Source organism: Hordeum vulgare, chromosome 4H (genome assembly GCF_904849725.1).
Source record: "Hordeum vulgare subsp. vulgare chromosome 4H, MorexV3_pseudomolecules_assembly, whole genome shotgun sequence".
NCBI lineage: Eukaryota > Viridiplantae > Streptophyta > Magnoliopsida > Poales > Poaceae > Hordeum > Hordeum vulgare.
This window is the reverse complement of record NC_058521.1, coordinates 84208328-84226927: the sequence shown is the minus strand read 5'-3', so window position 1 is coordinate 84226927 and position 18600 is coordinate 84208328. Positions and strand designations below refer to the sequence as shown.

Sequence of the window (18600 nt, the reverse complement as noted above, 5' to 3'; positions counted from 1 at the left end):
CGGCCCGTTAGTTCCTGATCTCGCCCTCCTTTCGTGTGCTCGCCTCCATCACTTCCTCCTCTATGCGTCGCATGATCCCACGGGAGTGCTCCGGTGATGCCGCCGTCAGTGGCCGTGGCGTCAGCGTCGATGCGCGGCGGCGAAGGCGCGAAGGCCGCGGCGCGGCGCCCAGGACGCTTGCTGGCCGGGCGCCGGCGGCGAGCTGCCGTGTTGATCCTCGCTCTAGCCTACGCTGCGGCGGTGACCGTGCTCTTCCTGGGCGGTGGCGGCGCGGGCCTGGGCACCAGCGGTGGCGGCCTTGTGGCAGGCGCACTTCGCCGGGGGGCGCTGGCGCCCGCTCCGCCCGGGTCATTGTACCGCAGCCACCTCCTGTTCGAGCGGCTCCTGCCGGAAATGCGCGTCTCCGCCTCTCGTCCAAGTCTGGTGAGTGCCTGAGATGTTTCTTGGCCTGTGTCCGAGGGACTTGTGTTATCCGATCTATTCTTGGCGGAATGAGTCGATTGGCTTAAAAAGACTGGTGGGAAATTTCTTCCCGTCATGTGCGTCGGATGATTTTTTTCTCGTCTACTCTTTGATTTGCCATTCAATGCTCATAGTTTGATTACAAATCGTCCCAAAATTGTTTGTAGCTCCACCACACATTGCATGCTAGTTTCTTGTTGGCTGTTTGTGATACAAATACTTGTCCAATGCTACATAGCTCACTATACTATTCTCTAGTGAAACTGGTGGTGACACTGGTAACACTGAATTTGGCATTTTGGCTGCTTGTAGGAAGAGACAGTCATTGAATCATTTGTTTATACGACATAATACACCATTGCAGGCCAATGAAGATACTTGGCACCTTGAGATGGCAATACATATGACATAAATAATGTACTTGTAAGACTCTAGCATGTGAATTCTGCTTCATGTTCATATGCCAAAAAGGTGATAGCTCTTCATGGAGCAGGCCTATAATATGTTCTGCAACTTGGGAGATGCTTGGCATTAGGAGGTTTGTAAAGGTGAAAGAGGTTTTTTCTGTCAGTTGTTGATTGTAACAATCTAACAATGGTGTCATGGTGATCATCATTTTTAGTATTATAGTGCCAATTATCCAATCACAACACATGTTCAATGCCTATGATCACTGTGTGTGGCCAACAACATTTTTTTCTTTTAGTTTACATACACTCTTCGCACATATGTAACATGATTGTGCTGTGTAATTGCAGTTAATGGCATCCCATTCTAAAAAGTCTGGAAAGAGATGGGTACCTTGCATCAGGAAGAGGCTGACACAATCAGGTGCAAATTTGAAATGCTCTTTATGAATGTCTATACTAACCGTACCAAGATCGCCCAGTTAGAATCAGCTTTAGTATAAGCAGTAACAGGCGACATAGCTAAGTAGTTTTTATTGATGTACACTTTCCAGCATTACCACCTTCAAATGGTTTTCTCGTAATTGAAGCAAATGGTGGTCTGAATCAGCAGCGCATTTCTGTAAGTTGCATGATCAATTTCTTACTGAACGTGGACCAACTAGATATATTCCCTCAGAGTCATGTTCATTTTACATACCTGCTGAAGCAAAACTCACTGTTGGTACCGAAATACCTTTCTTTAATGGTATATTCTAAACATTAAAAGTATAATGAGACATGGATCCATATTATAGCTATCCAAAGTCCAAACCCTTTATGGTACCTGGATTCCTGGTTCGCAGTCTCCCTTTGATTTGTTTTGAACTTATTTCTTACCTGAACATGCTATTTCATGTTTTGTTGCAGGTTACCCTTTTATCTCCCACTAAATTCTCATCACGTTCAAAAGTCATTACGCATTGCACTGATCTTTATATGTAGAATTCTTTATTTTCTCTAGTGTCTCAACTGCCAGCTTGAATTTCAAACTTCACAACATGTTTGATCTTTAGTGCTTATCTGAGTCTAACAGAGATGTCCCAATACAGATTTGTGATGCTGTTGCTGTGGCAAGCTTACTTAATGCAACTCTTGTCAGCCCAGCTTTTCATCTGAATAGTGTTTGGCGTGATTCTAGGTAACTATTTTGCTTATTTGTAGAAATGTGTTTGGAGAAACAGGTATACAGCAGATGCGTCCCTGGGTCACTTTCTTGAGAACTATTGCTGTAAAAACGTCGTTTGCATAATTAAGTTACAAATTTACTTCAGTTAGGATTTTCTGTATATTATATTAGTGAAGATTCTTTCTTTGCCCATTGTTGTATCTGCTCTCGATAAGTAATAGATCAGTATCCTTTTCTTTTCTGGAAAAGAGAAATCTCATTATGTCTTTTCAAGCCTTTCTTGCAGTTTTTCTTTGGTACTATCAAGTCACTATTTTCTGTTGTGTCATTTATCTTGTGCTTCCGATTTAACAATGCATTTTTCAATCCATGATACATGCAGTGGGATAGGCGGCACAGGATGGCGAACTCCGCACCGCCGGCCGCTCCGGCCGCGGTGACGACCTCGTTGCCATTGCCAGGCGCCTCGCCGTCGGAGGTGGGCGTCGCCCTCTCCATGAGGAGCTCTTCGACGGCGGCGGCAGACCCCTTGCGGTCCCTCCCGAGCGCGGCTGCCACACTCATCCTCCCATCTGCCAGCTCCGCGTTGCCGCCGCCTATGGCCTTGGCGGAGCACCTGATATCGTCTTCTCCTCTTCCTCCACCACCGGCTCTGGTTTTGGCGCTCCACCCCCCGCCTGCTACCGCCTTGGCGGCTGCCGCAGCTGCCGCCGGTTCTCCCACGCCGTCTTGCAACGTCCTCTGGACGCTGGTTGTGGGGCGGCCTCAGCTGTGCGGCTCTGGGCCGCCGAAAATCTCGTTTGCGGTGGCCGAGGACCTCCGGCTGGCAACCACCATCAGAGCGGGTTTTCTTGTTGCATCCACGCCGGAGATGCTTCGCCGGTTTAAAGTGGGGCCTTTCACCTCGTTCTTGAAGACGCCTAGTGATGCGCTGCTTCACTACACCCTCAACTTCTTCTCGTCGCCGGTATGTTCTCCCATAACCCCGACGTTTGCCCTGGCGACTTCGGTTGTGGTTTGGATTCAGGTGCTGCTGCCGTCGCCGGCGCCTAATGCATCTGCTATCGCTGCGTTGATTAAGTCTTGGCTTGGCTCTGCTTTTGAAACTCCTTACATTCGCCAGCTTAGTTCTTGCTTATTCTCAGTTTCAGTTGCTAGTAAGCAGGTCGCCCAGTTCATTGTCTCTCTTGAAGGTATTAACTACAAAGGAATTGCGATTTCCTTTCACCTTGCTCCTCCGGCCATCGGTGCGAAAGCTCTTCTGCAGCGCGCCTTTTCAAATTTCCACGCCCTTTGTCTCACCTCATTGTGCTGATGTTGTCCCTGCTTCTGCAAATGCCATGCTGCCACACTTTGCTGCTGCGTTATCTGCTCATCTTGGCTCGGCTAGCATCCCCGGTTTTTTTGTGGCCTCCTCTCTTCTCGTGGAGCGCACGGCTGCTAGTTCATTTTTAGCTGTTGCCCCCCCGTCCCGGTGACAGCCCGCTTGTCCAAGGCCATTTAATCGCTGCAGATCGCGATTCGGCGTGCCTGATCAGTTCAGAGATTCCTGCTAGGCGTGCCCCCGTACTGGATGTCTGTAGTGTCTCCCTTCCCCCGAGGCCAGCAAGTCCGCTGCCCGGGTCTCCCTGTGCGTCCGGCCCATCCGATGTTGGGTGCTGCATGGTTTCGGACATGCATCCAGCCATGCTCGGACACTAGTCCAAGCCATATCGGCGGAGGCCGGCTACCATTTTAAATTTACTAAGCGCTGGAATTCTACCAAGGCCTGTGGGCCCTTTGCCCTAGTCAACTTTCGTCACCCGCTCGGTGACTGGCGAAGACCAGCCGCTACAACCAACTGCGCTGCTGTTCACGAGATTTGACAATGCGGCGGACAAAATCACTGTTCTGACCTTATAATTGAAGATGTGCACAAAATGATGGGGCGGCGCCCAATCGAAACCTCTAAGAGTGGACGTCGGCTTACTCCTCATACATGCTCCATCCAATTGCAGATTTAATAAAATGAAAATGCATCATATACCCATTTAATAAAATGAAAATGCATAATATTAAGCAGTACCTGACGGTATAAGAAGGCTAGTGCCGCGGAACCCAATTCCACTTAACATCCCAGTCACGGAGAGGATCCAAGAACATCCACGAGGCTGTGTCCCCCGTGCCATCCGGAAACACCACTTGGGTCAAAAGATTCCATAGGTAAGCCCTGGCGTACCTCTCCACAACATCCGGACTAGCATCCTTTGGGCACTTGCGAAAATGTTTCTGTATCCACGAGAACAACACGCCGGATGGCCTAGGATCCTTCCTGGTTTCATGAGTCCACGGCTCAGGTTCAACACCAACCAATGCTGCAACCCGTTGTCGCCACCCATTAGACCTAACCTTCCCTCTAAGAGCCCTGCCCTCGATCGGAAGCCCGGTGATCATAGCAATATCCACCAAAGTTATGTTCATCTCACCAAGAGGAAGGTGAAAAGAGTGCGTCTCCGGCCTCCAACGGTCCGTAAGGGCGGTAAGGGCCGTGGAGTTCAACCATGGTGGTGTGCCTTTAAAGTTGAGCACAAACTGAAGAAGATCCATTCTTCTAAAATAAGGCTCGTACCGAGGGTCATATAAGAGAGATTCATTCGGGTTGTGCCCCTCAACCGCAGTAGTGGAGGAACCTAAACAAACAAACGCATAATTTGTTACTTCTGTCAACTTGTCACAATATGAAAATCAACCAATATAGAAAGATAATCATCAAGGCCCTGATAATTACCTCCCCTCTTTCCACTAGCACCACACGATTCTTCTGCTCGTAGAAATCATCAAGGCCCAGATATTTATCCGGCTGAAAGATCCTAAATAATATGAACAAATACTTTTAGGACATGCATTCACCATCACACTTGAAAACCTAGGTTACACCTAGTGCCAAAAACCTAGGTTACACCTAGTGCCCAAAACCTAGGCATTCACCATCACACTTGAAAACCTAGGTTACACCTAGTGCCAAAAACCTAGGCATTCACCATCACACTTGAAAACCTAGGATACACCTAGTGCCAAAAACCTAGGTTACACCTAGTGCCAAAAACCTAGGCATTCACCATCACAAATTTTCTTTTACTTGAAAACCTAGGCATTCACCATCACAAATTTGGTTTTACATCATAACCTAGGTTACACCTCGTGCCAAAAAAAGCTCCACAAATACAAAGTTATTACAAAAAGTAATTGGAGGGATTGGAAGAGCTTACCGGCCTCTTCGATTTGCCCCAAAGATCTGAGAAAATGGTTGAGGGAGGAGGGGGATCGGGAGGAGGAGAGAGGAGTTTTTCGCCTCTGCTCGCAGGGAAGAGAGGAGGAAGAACGGGTGGGTGGTGGGCGATGGGGCGGCCCGAGGCAGATATTGGCCGTAGAAACGCCAGGGTGCTTGGCGTTGCGGTCGTGGCCGGAAACGCCACATTAGACTGGCGTTGTAGTTGTGGCAGTAAACGCCACAGTTGAATGGTGTTTCATAGTTTACCTACAACACCGCAGACTCTAGCGTTTCTAAAAGGGGTTAGATCGTGAAATAGTTTCCTGACGAGTTCGTGGCCGGAAACGCCACATTAGACTGCGTTGTAGTTGTGGCAATAAACACCACAGTTGAACGACGTTTCATAGTTTACCTACAACGCCGCAGACTCCGGCGTTTCTAAAAAGGGTTAGATCGTGAAATAGTTTCCTGACGAGTTCATTTTGTGCACATCTTCAGTTATAAGGTCAGAACAGTGATTTTGTCCCAACGCGGCCCCCAAAAACTTTCTGCCTCTTTCGCTGCTGGCGTCTCGGCTTTGCAGCGGCTCCCCTCCTCTCTCCTCGGGTCAACCAAGGGTTTCTTACGCCCGTGCCCTCTCCTCTTCTCCTTTTAGCATGCAGGAACCACCTTGACCGCCTACTCAAGCCATCTCTCCCCCAAAAAACCCTAACTTCATGAATCGTTGTCACAGATGCCTAGCTCTAGACCACCAGGCCAAGCAATATCGCTACTCCATTCCCTGCCGTCGCTGCTGGCACTCGGGCCACACTCAACGCCATTGCTTGGCTATTTTAAACACCCCAAGCCCCAAGATCTCCCCCAACCATTCTCACATCTCTCAAACTCCTTCTCCAGAGCGCCTTCATCCCCTCCCCTCGACTCCTTTGCCTGCCCCGCAGCCCGTTCCCATGGCCAATTTTATCCCTGTGCCGATCGAGCTTTCCTCATCCAAGGAGGAACAACCCCTCTCCCCCACACCCAACTCTCCACCTGAGTGTGTTTTTGCTTTCCCTGAGCAAGTGGATGCCGCTGAGGCTGACAATGATGAGGAGGAGGATCCTGAGGAGATTGAGTTTGAATCTGGGGAGGAATCAACAGATTCGGATTCAACCCCCTACATGCTTCCTCCGTCCCCACCGACGCATCGTAGGAGCCACACCAATGTGTTCATGCCTTTCGTTCCTCTGGAGCACTTCCAATACCTGGCCTTTGCTTATGTGTGTTAGGAAGTATTAGTATTTGTTTAGGAGTCCTTATTAGTCTATGTTTACTTTCCTTGCACCTCAAGTCTTGTGTAATATATATATGCCCCTTGGGCCTTCAATAAAGATAAGTTGCTTTCCTAACATGGTATTAGAGCCCTAGGTTATTTTTTCGCACGCGCAACTCGTTCTGATCCAATCCCACGCCGCCGCCGTTTTCTCTCGGCTGGCGTTGTTATCCTGCGCGACCGACCCTCTCCTCTGGTCGGCTCGCTGCTGCCCTCCCACCCCACCACCATGTTCGTCAAGCCCGCCGCCCGATCCCTCTATGTTGACTGCGCGTCCGCCCGTCCTCCCAGCCGATTCCCGTGCATGGATCTTGCCAGATCTGTTCGCTCACATGCACACCAGCCTGCTGATTCTCGCGTGCACGTCCTCGTGAGCAGCCCATGTCTACGTTTTGGCTGGTTATTCCTTGACTAGTTTTCGTTGGCCTTCTGGATACGGTTGACTGCAAGTCTGCAACTGTTCGGCTGTGTTTTGTTCCTTTGGCTGGACTGGATCGTGGCTACCTCATCCGGAAAAAAAAGCAGGTCCAATGTCGTCAGACTATGTCCTTGTTCCTCGTTGTCAGGTGACTTTTGATGGTACAAACTACAGTGAGTTTGTTGGTTTCTTTCGCATTCATATGTGTGGTATTCGTCTCTGGGGTGTTCTATCTAGCGAGGTTTCCTGTCCGTCGTGCCCGGTTTCTCCTGTGGCTCCTATTCCGCCTAAGTCTTCGTCTCTTGCTGCGGATGCTCCTCAGACTGCTAAGGATGCAGCTAAGCTTGCTGATAAGTCTGCAGCTCGTGCTTATGAGCAACAAGTTTTGATCTATGAGGAGTCTCTTCACTTTTATCGTGATGCTCTATCTACTTACACTCAGTGGGGTGATGATGATGCTTGTGCTGCGGCTGTTCTCACATCCAGTGTTTTGCCTCAGTTTGCCTCTGAGTTTATGCGCTACCGCCTTTGCCATGTGGACATGTTTTTGCCAGCGCTATCAGCCCTCTGGTGATGCCTTATATTTATCCGTGGTTCGTCAGGAGCATGCTCTTCAGCAGGGTGAATCCACCGTTGACGATTTCTATACCCAGAGTTCTGCCATTAGGCGTCAGCTCGACTTTCTTCGCACTGCTGGTTGTCGTACTTGCAAGTGTTGTCAGGCTGTGCGGGCTGACTTGGAGTTTCATCGCGTCTATGAGTTCTTGTTTTGACTTCGTCCGAAATTTGAGCCACGACGCGCTCAGTTGTTTGCTCGTGGCCGTATTACTCTTATGGAGGCACTTTATAAGATTCGAGCTGAGGAGACTCGCCTTCGTGGTGCTGGTTTACTTGAAGTCCCCTCGATTCTCGCTGCTCGTGCTCCTGCTACGTCGTTTGCTACACCAACTTTTCGCTCTAGCCCGCCAGTCCTCCCCACTTCTTCTGGTGGTGGTAAGGATCGCTCTCGTACTCATTGTGGCTACTGCAACACGGATGGTCACCCTGAGCCTGATTGCTACTTGAAGAAAGGACATATACGCCAGGCACGTTCAGAGACTTCAGGGACTCGCACTTCTACCCCGACTCCTTCGGCAGTGTGTCTGACTGAGGAGGATATTGTGCGACTTAAGCATCTGCTTGCAGCTTCAGTTTCTTCTTCAACAGGTTCTGTTGGTCTTGTTGTTGACTCGTCTAGCTCAGAGAGACAACCCTCTTCACAGCTAGGAGCTTGGTTTTGGCCTTTGCCGCCATGATATTTTTTTTCTCTTCCGCTGCCATCATCCCTAGTCTAGTGTGTGTTTTCTAGTTTTCTTTGTTTTCCGCTGTGTCCACCAAATCCGTTGCTATTTTGTGTTTCTCACGTCATGCGAGTCCACCATACCTTTGTCCGTCGGCCTTTTCTTTGGTCCTGATCCTTTCTATACAACTTTTGTGGCCTATTTGCCCTTGTTGTTTTCTATAGGATTTTCTGGACTTCTTTTGCATTGTCGATCTATGTCCATCGTGCCTTAACCGTCGAGCTTCTTTCGCCGTCGGTTGTCATGGACTATGATTTTCTGTGCAATGCTCTATTCTCTTGATGTGCCATCTTCTTTTGACAACACATCTTCTCTTGATACTTATGTTGTATCTTCAAGTGATGCGGTGTCTTCCTCTGATGCGCTATCTCTTCGTTATCCCCTTCGCCGACTTGACAGGTTTTGAAGACTCTTCATGCTACGACGACACTCTCAAGACGCGGATTTGGATTATCATTTTTTTAGTATTACACTTCTTCAAATGCAATGCTATTGCATACGCTTCGCATTTGAGGTGGGGTGTTAGGAAGTATTAGTATTGGTTTAGGAGTCCTTATTAGTCTATGTTTACTTTCATTGCATCTCAAGTCTTGTGTAATATATATATGCCCCTTGGGCCTTCAGCAAAGATAAGTTGCTTTCCTAACAATGTGAACCCGCCTCACCCCTCTCCCCAAGCCATGATCCGTCGGGCCTTGCTTTCCGGGGCCGGGAACCCGCAGGTGGCCATTAGGGCATCCTCTCAAGGTGCGGGCCTGGTTGTTTTCGGCTCGGCCTATGAGAGGGAAATCTCTGTGCTTTCTAGCCCTTTCCACTGTCCTCTAAACTCCGTGCACTTGATTCGACACGATGACACGGACAATCGCTTCCTGTTTCACCTTGGCTCGATCTCAGCCTTGAACCTAGAGGATTTTCCTATTGAATACTGGTTCCCTGACACCATTACAAACTCCGTCGTTCCTTTCGCCTCTCCTATCCAGATTGACCAGGTGTGCCTTACAGGGGTTGATTACTCGGCCGTTTTGATCTCTATCAAAAGCCGATCTCTCTTTGATGTCCCTCACACCATCCTGTGCATGGCTTCTTTGGCCTTGGGGCTATCGCCTCGGTCATGGTTGTACGGTCCGAGGAGCTTCCTTCGGATCCGTCTTTCCCAGTCACCACCGACGACGACGACAACTCCAATGGTGGTGGTGGTGATGACGACCACTTCGGCGGTGGGGGTGGTGACTTCTCGGCCGGGATGGACGCGGACTTGGCTCCGTCACCGCCGCTTGCCTCCGATCTTCACCACCCTGACCGTGTGGTGCAGCTACCTGGTGGGAGGACCATGATGGCAAACCACAAGCCCCTGGTTGTCGCTGTGCCTCTCGACGCTCGCCCCGTTGCTCCGGAGATCGACCTCAACAAGGTTGCTCCGGAGGTTTCCGATGTGTGACGGCCTGTTGCTCTGTCGCCGGCGGCGACCGTATTCGAAGCCCTCTATTCTGTGCAACTGCGGCTCAGGATGTTGCTTTTTTGGCTTCCTATTTTTTGCCCCTGCCCGCTACTGCATGCTGGCGGTTTCCTCTTCTTTTTTTCCTACCTGCATTTTAATTTTACCTAGGGCGATCATCGCTACTTTCTGTAACCGTGTCTTCTATGGCTATACCTCTCCCCTCGTTCTTGTTATTCTATGTAAACGTGTTTGTTCTATTATTCCGCTTCACTTTTCCTTCCCGCCGACGGTCCCGCTAGTGTCCCATGAATAGACACTTAAAAATCGCTTCTTGGAATGTTAGGGGACTGGGGAGACCAAACAAGTGTATTGATGTTAAAAAAGCTCTTCAATCTGCCACCGCTTCTATCCTTTGCTTGCAGGAAACAAAGCTTCCCCAAATCTCAAGTTTTAAGGCCAGCTCCTTTCTTCCCCCTAACATCCGCTCTTTCCACTTTCTTCCTTCTTTGGGTGCCTCCGGCGGGATCCTCATGGCTTGGGACGATGCAACCTTGGATTGCACAAAGGTGCAGCTGGACTGTTTCGCTATCTCATGCTGGTTTTCTCTCCGCGCTAATGGCATTTCTTTTGTCGTGACCAACGTCTATGGGCCTTGCGATCACATCAGGAAACCAGTTTTCCTCGACTCGTTATCTTCGCTGTCTAGGGTGGTTAAGCTGCCTTGGATGATTATGGGGGACTTCAACCATATCTTAAGGCCGTCCGATAAATCGTCGCCTAATTTGAACTCCGCCGAAGCCATCTTATTCGCCTCGACGATCAACTCTCTTCAGCTCCAGGAGATCTCTCTGTTAGACAGGCTTTTCACTTGGTCGAACCAACAAGATACCCCAACTCTTGTTCGCCTGGACAGAGCTTTTACTAACATGGATTGGTCTTCTGTTTTCCCCGACTCAACTCTCACGTCCCTTACACTCACTACCTCAGACCACGTTCCCATTGTCCTTTCGGCCTCCACGGACGTCCCAAAACCAGCCATTTTTTGGCTTAACAATCTTTTGCTTTCAAACCCCAACTTTATCCAGCAAATCGAATCCAACTGGAATAGTGTCGGCCACCGCCATCGGGCGCTGGGTTCTGCTGGCCGCTTATGTCTAAAACTTAAGCGTGTGCGGTGTATGGCTAAAAAGTGGTCGATTAACTCTAAAGCACCTCGGCGGTTGGCCTCCAACTGCTCTACTGTTATTTTTGTTCTGGACAAAATGGAGGAAAGCCGCCCTCTCTCTTCCCTTGAGCTTAACCTTCGCATTGCTGCTAAAGTTGCCTTGCATCATCATAACAAGCTGTTGGCTGCTTACTGGCGCCAACGAGCAAAATTCCAAGAATGCACTCTCGGAGACGAAAATTCTAGCTACATGCATGCGTGCGCCTCTGTCCGTTTTCGCAAAAATCAAATCCCTTGTTTGCTTGTCAATGGAACGGACGCGGCCTCCCATAGCGGTAAGGCCGCAGTTCTTCATGACTTTTTCAAAGCTCTTCTAGGAACTCAATCTGGACTTGTCATCAATTTTGATCTTGAACACCTCATGATAGGATCCTCTATCACCCCTTCTCAAGCCCTCTCGCTCATTAAGCCCTTCTCGATGGAAGAGATTAAATCGGCTATCCTAAGCATGAACGTTAATGCAAGTCCGGGACCAGATGGGTTCGGCCCAGACTTCTTTAAGGTTAATTGGGATCTTCTTAAACAGGACCTATTTGACCTCATGTTTGACTTTCACAACGGGTCTGCCGACCTAAATAGGATTAACTAAGCCTTCATTGTGCTTCTCCCAAAAACAATTGGTGCCATGACTCTTGACAACTTTCGTCCCGTTTCTCTGCAAAATTGTCTTATTAAGATTGCTTCTAAATGTCTGGCCACGAGAGCACAACCTCTAATCCCTTTAATTGTTCATCATGACCAGTCTGGTTTTATTAAGGGCAGAGGTATTGCTGAGAATTTTGCTTAGGCGACTGATATTGTTCAAACATGTTTCAAGCGTAAAAAAGCAGCAATTGTCCTTAAGTTAGACTTCCGAAAAGCTTTCGATTCTGTTTCCTGGACAGCCTTGACGGCCATTTTAAAAGCCAAAGGTTTCCCTTCGGTCTGGGGCGATTGGATTCAAAATCTAAATCAGATCAGTCAGTCTGCTGTGCTTCTAAATGGTAACCCGGGTTCATGGATTAAGTGCAAAAAGGGGCTTCGCCAAGGAGACCCGACCTCTCCTTATCTTTTCATTATCGTCGCCGACGTCCTGTAGCGCCTTATTCTGCAGAAATCCTCAAATGGCCTTCTCTCCCACCCATTAGACTCGACCATTCCGTGCCCAGTTCTTCAATACACAGATGACACTCTGATTATTCTGCCTGCGGACCTTGATCAACTTTGAACGCTAAAATCTTTATTGCTTGAGTTCTCAAACACCACTGGTCTGGTGATCAACTTTCATAAGAGCACTTCTATTCATGTCGAACAGGGCCTGGCCTCAAATCTTGTTTCTATCTTAGGGTGTTCGGTAGCTTCCTTTCCTCAATCATACCTTGGTCTTCCTCTCTCCACCCATAAGCTAAACATTAAAGACTTATTCATTATTGACAAGATTGACCGGTGGCTGGCAGGCTGGCGAGGAGTGCTTCTAACCATTGCCGGCCGCGCAATCCTGGTTCGGGCAGTTCTTAGAGCTTTGCCCATCTATGCCATGACTGCTCTTCTGTTGCCTTTGGGCATTGTCCAGGAAGTTGATAAACGCTGTAGGGCCTTTTTCTGGGCGGGTCAGGACAAAGTGTCGGGAGGTCAGTGTAAAGTGGCCTGGGACTTTTTTTGTGCGCCGTTCGCACGTGGGGGTCTAGGATTTTCTTCTCTGCATCACTTAAACTCTTGTTTACTCCTTTCTCATTTGAATAAATTACACTCTGCTGCCCCTCTTTCATCCAGTTCTCACCTTGCGGCCAAATATAGTTGGTCAGATTCGCGTGACCTAGACACTACTCACCCTTCTGAATCCTATGTCTGGAGGGACATCAAGGGGATAAGTTTCTTCCAATCCATAACCAAGGTGCAAGTTGGCAATGGTAAAACAACGGCCTTCTGGCTTGACCTTTGGGTCCCCAGCCTCGCTCAAAACCTTGCAGCAACTTTCCCCGCTCTCTTCTCCCACTCTCTTCGGCCTTCGGCCAACGTTGCCCGCGCTCTCAGCACTCCGGAGCTGCAGCTTGACTTGGCCTCGAGACTCTCTCATGCTGCTGACCTTGAACTGGAAAACCTGCGTTCTTTGCTGGCTGCTGTCTCCTTGAATATGCAGGTACAGGACAAATGGATGGGGCGTATCGATGGTAAGCCTCTGACTTGCAACTCCGCATACAAGGCCATCTGGCTCAACAAACCCGTGGATCAGTTCACCCCAGCCATCTGGAAGAATTATGCGCCCAATAGATGCAGAATTTTCCTCTGGCTGGCATGTAAAAATCGCCTCTTCACCAACGAAAGACGCTTCAACAGAGGGCTAACAGACTCCAGCAGCTGCCCGTTCTGCCCAGCTCCGGAATCAACTAGTCACCTTTTCCTTCATTGTAGTCACCTTCGCCCCCTTTGGCATGAGTTGACCTCTCTGTCTGCTTCTCCGCCAACGGATTTCTGGCATCTATGGGGACCACACCTCACCAACAAGACTCGCTCCATGATTATCATTGCTATCCTATGGAATATCTGGAAAAGAAGAAATGCCAAGGTTTTCAGAGGGGAACTGCAACCTATTCACCTCATCGCTCGCTCGGCGGCCGATGACGTCATGCTCTGGTCGAATAGGTGCTCGAGTGAACAGCCCATGCTCATTCTGCGGGACTGGTGTACCATGTTGTTTCACTTATCTGAGAGATTGTAACTTGGAGCATTGTAACCCCCCCCCCCCCCCCCCCCACACACACACACACCCCCTCCCTCCTCTACACCTCCCTTCCTGTGTAAATGTGTTCTGATTTATTAATGGTATGGTTCAGGCCGGCGTAAGCCCGCCGTAGCACCGTCAAAAAAACAATGCATTTTTCAACACTCTTGTTTTGTTCCTTGTTAAGAATGTACCTCAATAATGTCGAAAGTATCACATCGATCTTTGCATTTGCCATTTTATAAGTTGTATCCCTATGAAAATAATTGATTGAATAAAGAATTGTTATTTTTTATGTAGCTTTGGTTTTCTTTCATATGTTATTATGTTTTCAGTATATTTCCCTCATGCGCGTGTCGTCTATAAGTTTTTGATTTTCTCATCACTTTTCCAGAAGGATAATTCTTCTTTGTTCATGCATGATTTCTTTCAGCAAATTTGGTGATATCTTTGATGAAGACCATTTTATTGAGACACTCCGTAAACATGTAAGGGTTGTCAAAGAACTTCCTGAAAATGTTTCTGTGCAGTTTGACCATAATATCAGCAGTATACCGAATATGAGAACCAAAGCCTTCTCGTCTCACAGTTACTACCTAGAAAAGGTGCTTCCGCAACTGTTGGAGTTAGGGTATGTGCTCTTGTTGCTCCTTTGATGTAGCGTCAAGTTCTTGTGACTAAAAGCGTTCTGTACTACCATATCTTTGCTCATTTTCTGTTCTATGACACAGGGCTGTGCGTATTGCTCCTTTCTCAAATAGATTGGCTAATTCAGTTCCATCAAATATCCATGCGTTGAGATGTTTGGCAAACTATGAGGCATTGAGATTTTCTGAACCCATAAGAATTCTTGCAGATATCATGGTTGCCCGAATGATCAAGAAGAGTTCTTTGACTGGTGGGAAGTACATGTCAGTTCATCTTCGCTTTGAAGAGGTTCAAACACAATGTCATGCTACTTGGTGCCTGTAATGATATCTTTTCAATAAGACCAAGTTTTATGATGATTTCGTGTGCTGCATTTTAGGATATGGTAGCTTTCTCATGCTGTATATATGACGGTGACTGGAAGGAGAATATTGCAATGGAGAATGCTCGCGAAAGGAGCTGGAGAGGGAAGTTTCGCCGACCAGGTCGAGTGATAAATCCCGAGGCCAACCGGAGGAATGGGAGATGTCCTTTAGCTCCTATAGAGGTTGAAATGTTAGTTCCCCGCAATTGTTTTGTGTATGTTCCTATTGCCAGTGGCGGATCTAGGATTTAAAGTTACCCGGGGCGAATTTTTAATAATAGAGATAAAAAATGAATGCCATGATACAATTAAATAACACAATCAATATTATTAGTTCGCCAAGTGGTATGCATTTAGGCAAGACAATCAACAAGATCAAAGTAGTTTCATTCTAAATAACTAACCAGAAAATATATAACATGAAGATTCATATAAAGTCGAATTTGGACTCCCGCTTCTAGAATGGTTCTATTTTCTTCGGATTCACAAACTCAATGTCCGGGCTGATTTACTGGAAATCAATCTACTTCATCTTTTTTGGTTCATGATAATATCGATTTTGTAGCTAAAATTTTGGTACTCCTATTTAACTTTCAAGAATTAGTGTGACAACAAATTAGAGAATGACATAATTGAAGAGAGGAAGATTAGGGGAGAGCATACAAACCTGCTCCTTGCTGATTTACTTTGCAGTTTTTAGCAAGGAGTTCTGCTCCCATGCGGATGGCACGAGGAAAAGGTGGACTCCCTTCTCCTTCTCCACCCAGCACTATCGGTCGGTCCTGAACAGCGCCGACGCATGAATAACAGTGGAGGGCGTCAGATCAAGAGGGCGAGGCGCCTGTATGCAACGTGGTCGTGTGAAAGTGAAACTGGTCAGTTTTGGATAGGAACTGGGAGCATCAAGGTGAGGCTGGGGTAATTTCAAAAAAAAGGTCAGGCTCGGCTACGAAAAATAATGGGTGCATCTATCTTCCACTGGGCCTTACTTGACTGGCCCATCTCGAAGCGAATTGTTTACTGGCCTATCTCCCAGCGAACCGTTTCTTTCCTTCTCTCCTCATGGTCGACCTCAACTCACACCTCTGACTGAATCTTTCTCGCCTCCCATGATGGCCGCTGGCCAAAGGCAGTAGGAGTACCTAGGTTTCCAAAATTTACCCGGGGCGGCCGCCCCTACATGACCCCACGGTGGCGCCGCCCCTGCCTATTGCAACACTTAGGGCCAGTTAGGGGCGCATTTACTAACTTTACTATTTTAGTAAGATTTTTTTGTTACAGCTCTATAAAGATGTTCTTAACTGTCACATCCAAGAATAATAATATGTGCTTTTAAATTGCTACTGCAGTATTAAACGGAGCCTTACTCTGATTTTTTCCTTAGTTCACATCATGTTAATTACTCCTCAGGCTATCTACTGTTAAAGAATACAGCTGGACACTCCAAATAGCATCTATGGTGTTGTGCATCAGTGCAAAAGCATCTTGTAGGCATTTGCATTGCAGAGTACAGTAAGTAGTGCTGGACGTCATGTTTTCAGACCATTTCTAGAATTCCTTATCATAGTTCTTTATTTTTCAGTGGATTGATTAGCTAAACTTGTCCAACATCATCTGAGATGGTTTAGGCACATACAACGCAACCACCAGAAGCTCCAGTGCATAGCGGATGGTTAAAGCGTGCTGAAAATGTCAAGAGAGATCGGGGTAGACCAAACTTGAGATGGTAGGAGTCCGTTAAGAGAGACCTGAATGATTGGAATATCACCAAAGAACTAGCCATGGACAGGGATGCGTGGAAGATAGCTATCCACATGCCAGAACCATGAGTTGTTTTCGAGATCTTATGGGTTTCAGCTCTAGCCTACCCCGACTTGTTTGGGACCAAAGGCTTTGTTGTTGTTGTTGGACTGATTAGTTAAACTGGAGTTAAAGCTTTGGTAAATGTATCCTGCCACCACAATTTTCAGATGCATTCCAATAGGCCTTGCTGCAAGCTGCCAAAAGGAGATCTTATTTACGTGATATCATCGTACAACTTTACCTTTTCCTCACTAGTTTGGTTTATGCAGGTTGGAATGATGCTGCGCGGCATGGGATTTGATAATACTACCTCACTCTATGTTGCCTCCGGTAAAATATACAATGCTGAGAAGTATATGAATCCTCTTCGCGAGTTGTTTCCACTTTTACAAACAAAGGAAACGCTCACTTCACCTGAGGAGCTTGCACAGTTCGAGGTATTTCCCCCCTCCCTTAGTTACTCCATTTATATCATATAAATGTTAGGAAGGATGCATTCTTTCATTATTTCATAACAAGAATCCAGAACCCTTGTTCAGTTTCGAGGGAGGGTAACAGTTGGATAGGAGCCATTTCTTATCTCCATGACAGACTACCTTTGACTCACATTCCTATATCCAGGGGCATTCATCTAGACTGGCAGCATTAGACTACACAGTCTGTCTACGGAGCGAAGCCTTTGTAACGACTCAAGGAAGCAATTTCCCTCATTTCCTGATGGGACACAGGCGTTATTTGTATGACGGGCATGCAAAGACAATAAAACCGGATAAACGGAAAATGGTGCTACTCTTTGACAACCCGGATATCAGGTCAGCTCTCAGTAACCGTTGTCCGATATGTCTAAGTGTATGACGAAGATGGAGAAGGCCTTAATTCTGCCACATCAAATATGGATATCAACATTTAGCTAGATTCCATTTGGACAGTCAATTTTAGTGATAAATTATTATAGAAAACAATGTGAATTTAACTAGTGTCCATATTATTTGATATGTAAACACTGAAATACATTTTAGCCGAATGTAAGGCTGCAACGGAACCTTTGATATCCAACTTGTTTACTTTGACTGCAGATGGGATCGGTTCAGGCACCTCATGCAGGATATTCGTCGCCACAGTGAATCAAAAGGTTTCGAGTTCAGGAAACAGAGTGGATCGATATACAATCTCCCGATGCCCGACTGCATGTGTCAGCAAGCTGAAGCATGATGATCTAGAGTACCGATTTATGTACTTGTAAGTAGCAGTTACGCATAGAAATTCGTTACATTTCTTGTCTGTAGTAAAGAGAGTAGGCTATAGAGATGCCAAATCGTGTGGTTGTTGATATGAAATCCAGCCCAGAGATGCAGTTATGCTGTCTGAAATGAAAGAGAGCCTTTTTTTTTTCAGAATATGTCACAGCCTATATTGACTATAATACCCAAACTTAACTTTGAGTTGTGAATTATTTGCCTGGTGTTAATGGAGATAAACAATATGCTGCCTAAACTAATACAGTAGAGTATGTAGCTTGGTATGATTACTGTGCCAAACAAATGAACTACTCAATGTTCCCCTCTACAAAAAAGGAAAACGAAGGGACATGGCTCCGTCCTCTCTTGCGCCCGGGGAACGTATCCTGTGCACCAGGTGCTCCAATGGCTTTTGGGCCATTAGATGAAAAATCCATGGACTAGATTTTTTCATATGTTGGACAATATAACATACTTACGGAAGCAACCTTACAGCCCGTTCCGATGTAGACATTCGGGTTTGAAATTGGTATCTGGCATCTGTCTAGCCTGGAAGCTGCTGTTTGGATAGTGAAGGTATTTGCGCCTGGAATCCAACCTAAGTATCGAACAAGTTTTCGCAACACTAGCGCGTCACTCCACGAATTCGCAACCCCCACGCTTGGTTTTCCGTAGTATTTGGTCCATGCCCTCCCCCATGCCTCATGTACCACCTAGGCAGAAGTCAATTCAGTGCCAAGCGTCGTAGATCACTACATTCGACTCACACTCCACATCCCATCCCCCATCAATAAATTTGTGTGTTTATTATTTTGGCCCAAACACA

General features: G+C 47.2%; 1 protein-coding gene across 1 annotated transcript; it reads left to right on the top strand.

The window, feature by feature from the left end:
- Positions 1-81: 81 nt before the first annotated feature.
- LOC123447951 (O-fucosyltransferase 9-like) lies at positions 82-17989 on the top strand. Its single transcript, XM_045124691.1, has 10 exons — positions 82-423; positions 1221-1293; positions 1424-1491; positions 1961-2049; positions 14155-14352; positions 14453-14657; positions 14749-14916; positions 16806-16973; positions 17158-17348; positions 17613-17989. The coding sequence occupies exons 1-10, from the start codon at positions 97-99 to the stop codon at positions 17746-17748; spliced, it is 1623 nt and encodes a 540-aa protein (XP_044980626.1). The 5' UTR covers positions 82-96; the 3' UTR covers positions 17749-17989.
- Positions 17990-18600: the final 611 nt, after the last annotated feature.

What these genes read in the sequence shown, in the direction of transcription:
- LOC123447951 (XM_045124691.1), top strand. Translation starts at nt 97, where the DNA reads ATGCCGCCGTCAGTGGCCGTGGCGTCAGCGTCGATGCGCGGCGGCGAA. An exon ending in GAAGAGGCTGACACAATCAG is followed by an intron (nt 1,294 to 1,423) that starts GTGCAAATTTGA and finishes TACACTTTCCAG; the next exon opens with CATTACCACCTTCAAATGGT. An exon ending in AGGAGCTTGCACAGTTCGAG is followed by an intron (nt 16,974 to 17,157) that starts GTATTTCCCCCC and finishes TCCTATATCCAG; the next exon opens with GGGCATTCATCTAGACTGGC.